This window comes from Crassostrea angulata, chromosome 6 (assembly GCF_025612915.1).
Source record: "Crassostrea angulata isolate pt1a10 chromosome 6, ASM2561291v2, whole genome shotgun sequence".
NCBI lineage: Eukaryota > Metazoa > Mollusca > Bivalvia > Ostreida > Ostreidae > Magallana > Magallana angulata.
Window position 1 is genome coordinate 40,554,790 of NC_069116.1, and position 14,376 is coordinate 40,569,165.

General features: G+C 34.5%; 2 protein-coding genes across 2 annotated transcripts; one reads left to right on the forward strand and one right to left on the reverse strand.

Annotated features, from left to right (window-relative positions):
• The first annotated feature begins 818 nt into the window (after window positions 1–818).
• LOC128187504 (uncharacterized) lies at window positions 819–4,257 on the forward strand. The gene is made up of 8 exons (XM_052857930.1): window positions 819–827; window positions 1,492–1,495; window positions 1,714–1,851; window positions 2,180–2,332; window positions 2,369–2,794; window positions 3,280–3,363; window positions 3,461–3,955; window positions 4,112–4,257. Exons 1-7 carry the CDS (start codon window positions 819–821, stop codon window positions 3,949–3,951), a joined length of 1,305 nt encoding a protein of 434 aa, XP_052713890.1. The 3' UTR covers window positions 3,952–3,955; window positions 4,112–4,257.
• Window positions 4,258–7,476: 3,219 nt separating this feature from the next.
• LOC128188983 (kelch-like protein 13) lies at window positions 7,477–13,207 on the reverse strand. Its single transcript, XM_052860339.1, has 5 exons — window positions 13,051–13,207; window positions 12,696–12,813; window positions 10,351–10,575; window positions 9,424–9,548; window positions 7,477–9,250 (listed from the first exon to the last, which is right to left on the reverse strand). Exons 3-5 carry the CDS (start codon window positions 10,548–10,550, stop codon window positions 7,776–7,778), a joined length of 1,800 nt encoding a protein of 599 aa, XP_052716299.1. The 5' UTR covers window positions 10,551–10,575; window positions 12,696–12,813; window positions 13,051–13,207; the 3' UTR covers window positions 7,477–7,775.
• Between the last annotated feature and the right edge of the window lie 1,169 nt (window positions 13,208–14,376).

The following is a 14,376-nucleotide window of genomic DNA, read 5'->3' on the forward strand; positions in this document are numbered from 1 at the left end:
GTTGATTAATAATTTTCGTTGAATAATTTTTTGTTGGGTACCAACAGGGCAGTTTGCCTTTGTTAAAGCAGGTTTACATTAAAGCAATATAATTCATACATGTATTAGTTACACGCACACGTCTATTTATAATGTGTCACTCATACCAAAACTGATGTGGTGGTTAAGATTTGTAACTCAATGAATATGATCCTCGTGTACAGAGTATCTGTATATATGGAATACTTTTTGTATACCAAACAATTTGCTTCTCTCTCTCTCTCTCTCTCTCTGACAATGACTTTCTCTCTCTCTCTCTCTCTCTCTCTGTAGATTGATAGATCTTAGAGTGGTTCAACTTTGTAGACAAAGGGGAGAGAAAGAGAAAGTCATTGTCAGAGAGAGAGAGAGAGAGAGAGAGAGAGAGAGAGAGAGAGAGAGAGAGATTTACGGATCGTTAGTTGTTTTCTGATACAAATTATTAATTTTCTTATCAGCTTTATAGCTCCTCTCTGATTCGTATGTATTGGAAAAAGGATCAGCAACTGTTTGCAAGTTGTATTCCAAGTCATTTCCTGAAACAAAATCATCGACTAACGTTTCACATCCGAGTAACCTATATTCCCAGTATACACTAATATACTTAATACTCTAAATGATATCGGTTAATAAAGTATAACAATATATAATCAGAGCTATGAAGAATACAGAATAATTCATAAGAAACAAATTCACCTGTAGCTATTATAATCTACGTTTGTACAATTTCTCGTATCAGAAATACCTATACAGTTAGTCACATTGGGAGCTTTTACCCAATCCTCTCACATATTATGTAAATGCAAAAGGTGAGTGATTTGAGGGAACATTGCACTTATTTTCTAGTACAATCAATAATCAAGTCGCTCTCAATTACCAATACACATATTTATACATGTAGAGAGTTATTTTCCAACTTTTGAATTTTCATTCAAACACGTATTACTTCTTTCTAATTAACAGTCTGTTTGTAGTATAATTAAATTAAGAGGGCAAGATGCTCGTGGAAATTTTTAGACTTTATTAATTTTCTTTGAAAAGGAAGAGTTTTGTATAGAGATATAGTAAAATGTCCAGATTTTAAAACTAAAGTACATGTACTTAGATTTAAAAAAAAATACTTTGTTGTTAAAACTATAAATAACAATTTGTTGACAATCCAGCCTCCTTAAGTTTAAATACTTGCTACAGAGCCTCTCAAAAAAATAAAAATTGTTTTTGAAAACAAAATTATCAACCAGTTAATATTGACTTTTTAGTATTGTTTGTATGCATATACACGTGTTATACATACTCCACTGGTACAAAAACTACTGTCATGAAAATCAATGTTATGCAAGTGACAGAGAAAAAAATTTCGGTGTGCGCAATGGAGGCCCTCTTTCTCCTACGAATTTATTAAGCGGAATATCTGGAAATAATAAAAAATAAATAAATACCAACATCATAATGTTATACTGTTGTCACCTGTAGCGAGGTAAATGCTTGTTCGGAAGATTTATACACACGTGTACCCCTATTATTTCTCTAACGTAATTCCTTTATACGAGGTACATAAGTATAATTATACAAAACCCCGGTATTGCATCCAACGTGCGATAGGGGATTTCAGGCACCAATCATTTTGTGGCGGTGCGAGGTTTGTACGCTGACTTGTTTTCCTTCTGGTTGCAATACTAACCGCCTCCGGGAAAGGTCCATCCGTCGGGCCTATTATAACTCGGGTGCGTCATTTGCAACCATTGGTCGGTCACGTTCTCACTAATGAATATATAAAGCACCATCTTACGTCGATTCATTCAGACAGGGCTGTGAAGGAAGAAATCACAGCTGGTATTTTATTCTCTTTTTTTTTTTTATAATTATAAGACAATATATGTACTTAAGGGTGATCCTAATTTGTTAGCGTTAAAACTGCTCTCTTGTATAAGTGAATACTTTTGTACTGGTTTGGACAGATTTACTTTTTATTGCTAAAACTAAATATATCAGGACAGTGGGACAACGGTTGTCTTTATTTTCATTCAAAACAGTATTGTTTATAAGAATTACAGATCGCAGTGCAAGCAAAACCTTAGATGAATCATTTACTTTTGTAAGAAACTAAACGTGACACTGTCCGTTAATGAGATAAATATGCTGTAAACTATCTGTTTTACAGGAGACAGCATGAGGTTTCTTATAATATTGGCTGCGGCCCTTGCAGTGGCAAGGGCGGGATCATACGGTGGGGGACACGGATACGGAGGAGGAGGCCGGTGGCACGGGGGCTTCAATGCCCATCAATATGACGTTCCTGTAGGGGCAAACTTCGGTGGCATCGAAGGTGGCTTCGGAGCTGGTATCGGAGGTGGCATCGGAGGGTCAATTGGTTATAGAGGCGGTGCTGTAGGAGGTGGTGCCGGTCTCGGCATGGTTGGCGGAGGGTTTAATGCCCACCAATTTGATGTTCCTGTCGGGACGGCAAGCATCGGATATGATACAGGCTTCGGTGGCGTCGGCCTAGGTGCAGGAAGTCTAACCACAGGTGGTGCAGCAGGCATTTACGATACAGCGATTGGCGGAGATGTCTACGTGGACGATGGATATGCTGGTGGTTTCGACGGAGGCTATGTGGGCGGGGGCCTTACCAATGCAAGAATTGTAGATACCGACTTAGGTTTCGTTGATTACGATGGACAATTTGACGATGTTCAGTATGGAGGAATTGACTATGGATATGACTACGGTGGCGCTTCCTTAGGACCTGGCGCCGCCGTCACAGTGCTTACCAACAGTAAGTGTCTATTTTGTCCACATACAAATCAAGAATCTTTGGAGAGCGTATAGTTTTGGTTCCCCTAACGACCATGCTAGAAAGGCATGCTGTTTGTATTGACCTAATCATATCTAAATTGAATTCCTTTGGTAATTCGTTATATCGTTTTTGTGTTTACTTCGATCTCAATACTCTGTAGATACGTGTAAATTATGAAAATGTTTTAAAACATCACTACAATGGACACGTATAGGATTAACTGAAGCTATTTATACAAAAGAAAGTTAATCCGATAGATATGGAATCATCGTTAAATTGTAAGCATTGTTCGTTTGTCTAGAAACTTATTCTAGTGACCTCGATAGTTACATATTTATTGGCCAAAGTGAACTAAAATACATCATGTATAGAATTCTTGTGAAATATGTAACTTGTCGGAAGTACCACTGGTATAACTCAAACACTGTGGTATTTCAGTAATTTAATTTTGTTTTTTCATCCAGGACGCCGTGGACCTTTTGGTTCTTTTCTTGACCGTTTAACGGGACCTAGATTCGAACTCGAGCAAGGATACGTTATTGGGCCAGGTAATCATTTTTGTTCTGCAATATTAATTTCACCTCAGCGCTCAGTTTTCAGAATTAAATTTTATTATAAATTAATCACATTTCATTCTTTAACAAGGTGGATATAATGGTGGAATTGGATATGGTGGAGTTGGAGGTGACATTGGGTTTGGAGCAGCAGGATTTGGTGGTGTCAACGCTGGTTACTATGATGATGATTACTTCGTAGGTGGTGGTGGACTCGTCCCAGTAAGTCCACCCATTCCTATTGGAGGAGTGGGTGGTGGTGTTTATCCGGTCGGCGCTGGGGGTATTGGCGGAGTGACTGGTGGTGTTTATCCGGTCGGCGCTGCGGGTTTTGGCGGTGGGATTGTCGCCGGTGGCTATCCTGTACCAGTTGGTGGAGGCTATCCTGTGTACGGTGGCGGCCCCGGCGTTGCTGCTGGTAACCTCGTTGGCGGTGCCGTCAATGCAGTGGGTAATGTGGCAGCCGGTACTGCTAATGTTGTTGGGGGTCTCGCAAACACTGCTCTCGGCGCTGCCGGAAGTTTTGCAACTGGTGCAGTACAAGGTGTACAACAAGGAGTCAATGCACTTGGAAGAAAATAAGATGGTAACTTTCTCTCTCTCTCTCTCTTTCACACACACACATACACACACACATATATACAAATACACATCAACAGTACTATATTTAATACGAGCTGTTAAATAAATTATTTATCAACATTAGTGTATTGAAAGAAAAATAAATTCTGTTTCTTTTCAGGCGACCTGACACGTGAACCAAACTCACGGAAAAAAACGACCTGGACCGATATTCGACTTTTCTCCGATGAATTTTCCCTTTTCCTATTATACTTCCATCTGTGATTACGGGCAGTCAACACCTAATAAACCTTTTCTTTTTTAAAAGTGTGTTTCTTTTTAATGTGGGTCAAAGTTTAAAGCTGTTTTACTTAGACTCTCTCGTGTGTGTGTGTGTGTGTGTGTGTGTGTTTATATATATATATATATATATATATATATATATATATATATATATATATATATATATATATATATATATATATATATATATATATATATATATGTACGTGTATATTTCACCATCCGTTTGCATTGGAAATCTGCGACGTTTAATTTCCTGTAAACACACTTAGTCTTGTCACGGCGCATGAGCACAAGTATAAACGTCATCACGCATTTTGAATATATTTATTATTGTAAGATTAAATGAAATGTTTAAACTTACATAATCAATTTGATATGTACTTCTGAAAAAATGATAGATAAATCATATCTATTCGTTAATAAAAAAAAAATTCTCTCATTCTCTCGACAAAGTTTCTTTTTATGGCACTATATTTCAGTCGCGGTTCAAGCGAGCTACACGTAAATAATATTAATATGGCTGTTCCATGTATGTTTCTATCCCTGACCAAGGGCGTATTTAATGGCTTTACTGCGACGATACACAAATATTTCATACAAATAAATATCCAAATGAATATAAATATAAGCACTGAAAGCTCATTTTTGGATGTCGTCGTTCCTGCAACACACCAGGCCGAGCAGACAAATAACCAGGCATCATACAGCATTAACGCGCGACAATCGATTTGTCTACACGGCCTGGTGTGTTATGGAGCCGACGACATCCAGAAATAAGGATTCAATGCTCAAATATATTTTATCGGCCGTGAAAGTTCGGTGTTATTTTTAACCCAAATTGGTTTATATAGAAAAAAGAGGTGTTAACCACTCGTTTTAGCCTCTCATAATCTTTGTATTAAATTAACGGTTATTATGAAATCGGCTATGTTGAAATATCATTTCATTTCATTTTATTTATTCTCATATTGTATAAAACACAACATAGAGAAAATATACAATACATGTACAGACAATATTATACAAAATGCAGGAATGTATACTGTACACGTCAACCTGGAGAGTTGACTCTCTTATTTATAATATTGATAAATTTACATAAGTTATTAATAACAGCTACATGTAATTTGTTACATGAAAATAATTCTAAAAATTTGAAAGCATTTGGTCGTCTAAAATACATTGATGGTAAATAAGCTTTTCTATATTCTCTCAAATCTGGACATATCATAATATAGTGATTTTCATCGCCAATGTTATTTTTACATAAATTACCAAATTCGTTGATTTCTAGGTACATTGTTCCATCTGCCCGTCTCAAATTGGCAGTTTATTATTGCTTGTTCTAAATCTAAGTAATGTGGCAATGTTATTCATATAAGCACCAAAGTTTATGTAATTTCTAGGTACAAAAATGTTATTGGTAAACAAATTATAAATCAGTCCTTTACTAGATGCGTTATAATCCGAGACCCATTTTTATTGAAATTGGTCAATCAAAGTTTGCTTAACAACATTTAAATCCATTTTTTCATTTTCTACATTGTGCGTCAACCAGACATAGCTAAGACCACATTCTTGCAAAATTCTGTATACATTCAACACATTTGAAATCATAATTGTTGATTTGTGTTAGGATATGTAAAAAATTATACAATAAAAATGGCAATTTTGATTCTTTACCTTCAACAATCTTATCCAAAAACTCAGCATTCTAATTTTTACTTTCACACACAATTCTACACCGTAGAATATAAAATTTTGAAATATCGCTTACATTGAAGTCACTGATCGGTCCCCACAAGCGATTTTCATAACTGTTATATTGAAGTATTTATTTTATCTGCCGTTGAAGTTCGGTGTTATTTTTAACCAAAATTGGTTTAGAAAAAAAGAGGTGTTACATAGCATGATTGAAGTTTAATTAAGCAACTAAATCACACTTTAAAGTTTTTAAAGCTCTTTTTGTAACTTTATATAACATCTTATTAATTAAGTCAAGTGAACGACTCTTTAAAAGTGCTCTTAAAAGAGTCCTTTGACTTGACTTAAAACACAGACCCCGGATTTAGTCGTACGATATATGAAATGAGAATATCCTGGGGGAAACAACTCAACAAGTAACATATTTTTAAAAAGGTGACAAGATTAGAAATCAAAGTGCTGAAGAACTGACGGGAGTTGATTTTGTCGATGTTAACTGATTTTAAAATCAATGATGTTATTTTTCATGACAAGTAAATGTAGTTTCTAATTTGAATTACGCACAATTTTATAATATGAATTTTTGGACTTTTTCGACAAGAATGTCGAGAAACCCCCATATGAATTATGTTAAATAATATTTAAAGATAACATTTATTCAATCAAAACTACATGTATGTATCAGTCATAGAAATATTTCTCGAAAATTGTATGGATCCAAGCAATATTGAACTCTGGTCTCGTTCAACCAAACGCTCGGCTGACACCGTAAATCTCGACAAGGATTTACGGAGACAACCGAGCGTCGAGTTGAACGATACTATATTAAACTCTGGCGTAGGAATATATAGGACTACAAAAAATATTTAAATTGTTCGCACCATTTAAAATCTGACTATTTTCAAGGTATTTATAAATACGTTTCCTTAAGAAACAATGCTTTAGCATACATTACATCGCATTTATCAATTATTTTCAAAAACTAAGTCTTATCAACAGCAATGATTTGTGCTGAGGTCCAAACACTGTTTCACTTTCGGATTGCCTGAGTAACTGAGTAATTGATTAAAATCAACTCCCAAAACTGGAATCCGTTCAGTGGTTGTTGTGAGGAATATAGCTCAACCAATTGACGTTGTCATTGATGAAATAGGACGTGATTTTGACGAACCATCATTTTCGTTCTGTTTTTAAAAACAATGCTTAATTTCTCAAAAACTTATGAATGTTTGTGAAATTTGTTGAGTGAAAATTTACATCATATACAGTTATGAAAATGCCTTTGATATTTTGTTAAATAGATTTAATCAAAAGTTATTTAAAGTGTAAATGATACATGTATCAGATATTATGGGACACCCTGTACGATAGAACAATTTTTGAATATATTTTTCCCGGGTGTTAATTGCTTTCCACGTATCAACAATGTTTTCTTCATAAAATCTTACTATGTTTGTTTTTTTTTTTTTAATAATTTGCTGGTCTAATGTTCTATAATATCTCAATACTTCATTGCAAAACAAATCAACAAAATAAAAGAGTGCTTGATGTTTAATACTCAATATCAAGCAAGGGACTTACATTGTAAATACTACATGTATATTTAAAACAAATATAGATCCTTGTGTCTTTCTAAATAAAATCATCATTGGATTTCATTAAACTAAAAATGTATATGGAATACAAAAACATCCATAATTAGTTGCATAACGAGTTTGTGTGCATACTAAAAAGCAAAAATATGATCCCGTCGCAATCAAAAAACAAAACACGCAAAATCGCTGTGCAAATAAAAAAATAAATAAAATCTTAGAATAACTACATGTAACAGCTGACTAACTGTCTATCATTTTGCAATGCGGAATGTACAATGAACAAGAACTGTGTTCCCAAACCTCCATTTTACCAACGCTTTGCGTCGTGACTACCAATGTCTCCATATCTACTGTCTGCACCGTTTGTGCTTTCCGTTGGTAGTTTCCGTTGACCCACCCCCCGACAACGTGCACGCTTTGGTCCATTATCGTGTAACTAGCGTACAGACGAGGGTCCGGAATGGTGGTCAGAGTTTCCCAGCTATCGGTCACGTGGTCATAGCGATCCAGATCGGCCACCATGATCCGCTGCTGATTCGCGTTCTCGTGCCATCCTCCCACCACGTAGATGTGTCCCCGATACACAAGCATGGTGTGGTCGGCTCTTGGTGAAAGCATTGGAGCTAGCTCAGTCCAGCTGTCCGAATCCGGATCATATCTATAGAAGCTCGTGAAAAATTCTTCATCCGCGTCCTGAAGACCACCGGAAATGTACAATGCATTTTCAAAAACAACACCCGCATGCTGAGAACGATTTCCTGGTAGTGACGCAATAGGGGTCCATTTGTTTTCTTCGGGATGGAAGCACTCACATGGTGAGGACTCAAGAGAAACATCCATGCTTGCTGAAGGATCCCCGCCAATAGCATATAATTTCCCTCCCACAGCCCCTAAATAAAATCGACACCTCTCCAGACTCATGGCTGCAATGCTTTTCCATGAGTCTTTTTCTGGGTTGTACTTGAATCCATACTGATGTACAACTTCTTGTATTTGATCATTAAAACAACCTCCTATGATGAACACTTCATTGTTTAATACTGTTAAACCGAAATTGCACTGCTTAATATGAGGAATGGAGGCCAAAGTTTTCCATGCATGGGTTTCATGACTGAAAAACCTAAGGTCATTTGTCATCCCACCATTTGGACTAAAGCCTCCAACACAAACCAAAGCCTTTGAAAAGCCTCTATTATTGATCAAACCTGAATCTACTAAATATGGCTGGAAATCATGGCAAGAATTATAAAAATACTTCTGAAAGACTGGATGAGCATCGAGTAAGCCATCAAATTCAGTCTTGTTAGGCATTGCAGATAAACTTGATCTCAGTATATTTTCCAACTGTATAAGTTTTATCAAAGGCAGGAAATATTGGTCTCTGGAATGAATATCGAACATGATCCAGCTGACCACACTTTCCAGAACATCTGTTTCTGAACAGTTCATGGGCAAGTTGCTGTTCAGAATGCTTATGAGCTGACTGGAAGTTAACTTGTTGCAGAACTCCTGAGTAACGGACACTCTAGTCCAGTTGGAACATATAAACTTGAGAACGTCTGATTTCAGTTTCCTGATACACAGCAAGTCTGTCAGTCTGAGCATGTCGATACAGTTCTCGATGCTCAGATGTTGCTTGAGGAAATCAGAGCAGGCCTGCAGAACAGGCAACATCTGTACGTGATTGGCAGAGAGCAAAATGTCTTCAACATTATCTGCGCAAAATTATTAAACAAAATTAATTCAAACTTTCATCCTGCATCCTCATTTTTTTTATATTGATATGTTTTCTTTCTTTTGTGAAGTTTGGTTATCTAGGAAAGAGTAGAATACAGCCAAAAAAAAGAAATTGTTAATTCATTAACATATCAAGACCAGTAAAACTTACCAAAATCTAGAAATAACTTAGATGAATAGGCAAAGTCAATCAGGTTCTTCATTCCTTTAGCTGTGACTCCATTTAATGAAATGATGTCTTTTTGACACTCCACCAACCCATCAGTAAACATTGCTCTGTTTAAAAAGAAAAAAAAAATACACAGTACATTATTTGGTAGCTCAGGAAAGTAAAACATATAATTAAGTTATTACAAACATTTTGCCAAGAAATCATTCAGCTGTATTAAAGTTAGAGAGAGATAACTCTAAGAAAAAATAAAGCACAAAAACCAAATAATGTATCCTTTTAGGAAAGTCTTGTGACTGTAATGATTTTTTTTCCAGGTCCCCATTCTAAACAGTATATTGAATATATATACCTAAACAATGGGTCAATTTTTCTTTGTCAACCATGAAGAAATAATCAAACTAGTTAATGAGTGTCAACAAACTAACCACCAGGAATCACAATTAAGTGAAAATTCTAAATATGATGTTTTTGGTCTTAACTATCATTTTACAGTAATGAAAAAAAATCAAATATAGTCAAACTTTATTATCTCAAAATAAATGGGACTGTTTTTAAAAAACTTTGAGATATCGCAGTATTCGAGATATTCAGGGTAAAATACTTTAAAAAATAAGGGGTTCATACTTACAAATGACTTTGACATATCCATTATATTCGCGATATCAGTGTTTGAGATATCGAAGTTCAACTGTGTCTGGATTAAAAATTTTAAAATTTACCTCTAAAAGAGATTAATAATGTCTAGAAATAACAAGGGCCCCCAGCCCTCTTAACTATAATGATTTCACTAACAAAGTCCCTATTCTATACAGTACAGGGTACCAGGTATATTAAATATATACCTAATCAATGGGGCAATTTTTCTTTGTCAACCGTGAAGAAAAAATCAAGCCAGTTGACTCATACCTGAAGTAGTCACTGCATGATGCCAAGACCACACGGTGTGCCTGGAATTTCTGCCCCTCCACAATGAATGTGACGTCAAACAGCTGTTGCTTCTCCCTGAGGTACTTCAGCCCCGCCAACACACTGTCCCCGTGATCCGTGGCTTCGAAGCTCACCTGTTGGTCATCGTCAGCGACCTTGGCTTTGTTCACTTTTCCCATGGTTTTTGTATGATGAACTTGGGCCCTGATAAATGAATTTTTTTCTTCAAAAATCAGGTTTTTAACACAGAGTTTAGGCTTAATAAAGATCATATTTTAAGGGGGCTGGATGATCAACAAATTACCTAGAAGATTTACCTATGATATTTTTGGACATTAAGTATTATTTAGTGAAGAAAAAAAAAATATATCATTCTTTACTTCAAAATTTGAATATTTTCCTATATCTGTACACATAGTCCTAAGTCTCAAAGGTTTAATATAATTAATCTATAATGGCCTCAATCATCCAGGCGCCCTAGCTCTTAAAATCTAAATTTAACTGTTACAGTACATAATACATATGCATGTACATGCATGCACATCAGAACAATAAATCACACCACCAATTATCCCAAGGATACAAAAATCAAAGTTTTTCTTGGATTGAAAAATTGGAGTTAAAAATAAAGAGACCATCAAATTCAAATACTGGTACTAAAGCAAATACCTTACCATCAAACTAATCAATATTGTTAAATGATAACAAAAATCAACTGAAAAAGAAACAAGAATTCATTCTTGTATGGTTAATGATTATTAAAGGAAAAGAAAACTGGTCACCCAGTATGCAAACCTTGATCAAATATCTTGATCCTTACCTACATGAATACTGTCCCTCCTGCATTCTAGTGCGATTTCAAATAAGTACACTATTAGAGCCTATAAGACACACTATAAAAGTGTCTCCAACATTTTCAAAGTACATATAAACAATGATGTGTGACAGCACTTTACTCTTCCTATACAATTATGTACCTAAAACAGTTTTACTGCCTCTAGACAATGAACCCAGTGAGACTTTGTAAAGGCCAGACTATTCTGGAGGGCCTGATAAGATCTTAATCTGTTGACCAGATGGATTGATAATGATGTTTCATCCATTAGTAGCCTCTAGTGAAAGAGCACCAAATGATAACATATGTTTATGAAGTTGGGACTTTTTTCACACTTCCTATACCTGTTATTGGGCTTGTTCTTAGACAAAGACTAGTACTTGATCAATGAATGATCATTAATTCTTTATCATCTTCTACTTAATATCTCTCTCTCTCTCTCTCTCTCTCTCTCTCTCTCTCTCTCTCTCTTATATTAATTGTGTTAAATCTAAGCAGCAGCAATTACTTTTAAGTCTGCTTCGTTTGGAAAAGTTAAACATGTAAAATTTGATTTATCTGATTAAGGTCTTTAAGAAATACATGTATGGAGAAATTCATTTTTTGATGTCTTGTGATGTTGTTTTTAAGGAAGTTCTTTTTTAGTTTTTAAATTTTTTTTCTTCAAAATTTTGGTTAAGGGTTTCTATGTTCAATTTTTTTTAATGTAAAGTTATTTTTAGTGACAGTTTGGTGACTTTTAAAGTTGAAAAGAATGTTACAGAGTATAAACCCATGGGCTATGTAATTCTACCATGTCCACTAACAAGACTAATACCTTAAAATTTCATACTATACAAGGAAAACACATCTCAGACAGATAAATTGATATTATGACATTCCCAGACAGTTCCCAAGTAGAATCCTTCCAACGGGACACCAAATAAAGGCTCGTATCGCTGGTCATTGTATAATGCTCTGACATTGCATAACAGATATTTAAATAGCCATGGACAGGATTTCCTGTCCAATCCCTCTCAAGGTCACTCCTCCAACTAGGTTTCAATTGCATTTTTATTAAATGTAAATTTCATTGATATTCAAATAATTTACTAAAGAATTCATTGCCATTTAAGTAAACTTACAGCAAGCACAGCTAGACACAGGTAAGCAAGGTGAGCTCAATGGACAATATAACACAACGGGAAAATAAAACAAAATAAAGCCATGGAAAAACTATTCATTCATCAAAAAAATTATGACTGGGTCCTAGAATTTCTTTGTTCCTGATCGCCATTTATCCTAAATTACCCCCCCCCCCCCCAAAAAAAAAATATTATATAATAACTATAAAAAAAAACACATTCAGTCGGAAAGGTGATGAATAAATTGTTTCCAGTATCACAGAAGTTTTTCTATTAGATACCAGAGAGCTTTCCATATTATTAATCTGGACATAGATAAAGTCTAACAAAAATGTCTTAAATTACTTCATAAATATAAAACTTACCTAAGCTGAACATGAAACCTGGCCCATTAACAGGCAAGTTAAATAGGCACTATTATAATCGGGTTATTTCCCTCGCCACTCCGACTTTAGCTGGATCAGTGGAACATTTTCAATACACCTGAAGTGATACAGCGATGCACAATAGGGTTTAATATTCCATTAAAAAAGATTGATATGGAAAAAGTTATCAATGAGATTGAAATCCTTCATTGCACATTAATAAATTTAATTATCATTTATAATCGTCTGTAAAGTATTTTAATCAGCTAATATAACGTTAATATTTAGTTCCTGGTTATCTCGCACTTATATAGGTATAACGTTAAACAAATTAGTGATTTCTATTTCCAAATACCTGATTATTTCGTAATTTCAGGTCCGCGACCGTTGTCATACATCAGACATCGTGTTCCGTTGTTTTGTCTATTTGATTAATCGATCAATTTGCTTTCTCGCGATTATGTCACACAACAATAACAAAGACTTGTTTACTTCCGGTTACCTGAGAGAGGACTAATATCAGGAAAATATCTTTACGTTCTGTTCAATGAATAACAATTTGTTAAAGATAGGAAATAACCAGTATATATTCCATTTATTTTGCAATTTTTGCTATAAATATATGCTTGACATTTACTTTGCCCGAAAAAAATTAAAATTAAAGTAAACAACAAACTTAATTGCCAAAACCGCAAAGTTCTGAAAGTATCAGATCTATTCGTCCGCAGCGAAGACACAGCTTGAAACTTATATTTAAAGAATATCTTATGTCATGCGATTTATTTTTCAATTAATAATATTATAATGCCAGTTTGATAAAGGATTTAGTTCCTCTAACAATATTAATAACAATTTTGCATCAATTGAGAATATATATATATAAAATTATTTTTGTGCCTAGAGCAATTAATTTTCTCACAATAATAATAATAATGTTGTACAGTGTGACCATTTGTTTTGTTTTATACTTTTTTACTCTTATTCGTCAATCTTTCGTACCTAGCAGCTTACAAGACGTTAAAAATTTATTTAAAATCATATGCGTGTTAACAAACAGGGTTGTTGAATAAAATAAATTACAATTACGTAAAATTCTATTTTTGGTAAATTAGTCATTGTGGTTAATGCGTCACAACATGTTTTGAAATTCATAAAAAACCTTTGTGTCCGAACAATATTCATTCACTAGAATGAAAAAATCAATGACAAAAAAACCCCTTTCAGAGAGTTAAGGAAGGAACAAACTTGAACATATATATATTTTGGTAAGCTTAGAAAAACACAATAAGTTGTCAAGCATTATTTAAGAAATGAAATAAAGAGACTGAAAACAAATATAACAAATGCATTAATTTAGAAAAAAAAATCTTTACTTTTAACAAGAACTTTATAAGTAATTAACTATTTAAAAAAAACAATGAAACATGCTTATCTCAAATAGACATAATTTTAAAATTTGATAATGAAAATACAAAATTATTATAGATGTTTCCTTACTACAAAGAACGCAAAGAAGCTGTGATAAGCATGAAAAAAGATAGCTGCAGGTCTGTAGCTCCTGGTCTGAAAAAAATCGGATGGACGACCCGTCCATCCGAATTTCTTCAGACCGGGAGATACAGACCTGCAGCTAGAAAAAAGAGAGGTCTTTTTAGTTATTATAGATGGTCTTCCAAGTAAA

Bases quoted from the DNA above. Each gene is read 5' to 3' on its own strand.
- LOC128187504 (XM_052857930.1), top strand. The intron at 2,333-2,368 runs GTGGCATCGAAG...CTGGTATCGGAG, and splicing joins TCCTGTAGGGGCAAACTTCG to GTGGCATCGGAGGGTCAATT. The intron at 2,795-3,279 runs GTAAGTGTCTAT...TTTTTCATCCAG, and splicing joins CGTCACAGTGCTTACCAACA to GACGCCGTGGACCTTTTGGT.
- LOC128188983 (XM_052860339.1), bottom strand. From the start codon at position 10,550: ATGGGAAAAGTGAACAAAGCCAAGGTCGCTGACGATGACCAACAGGTG. The intron at 9,549-10,350 runs GTATGAGTCAAC...CTTTTTAAACAG, and splicing joins TCATGCAGTGACTACTTCAG to AGCAATGTTTACTGATGGGT. The intron at 9,251-9,423 runs GTAAGTTTTACT...AATTTTGCGCAG, and splicing joins TAAGTTATTTCTAGATTTTG to ATAATGTTGAAGACATTTTG.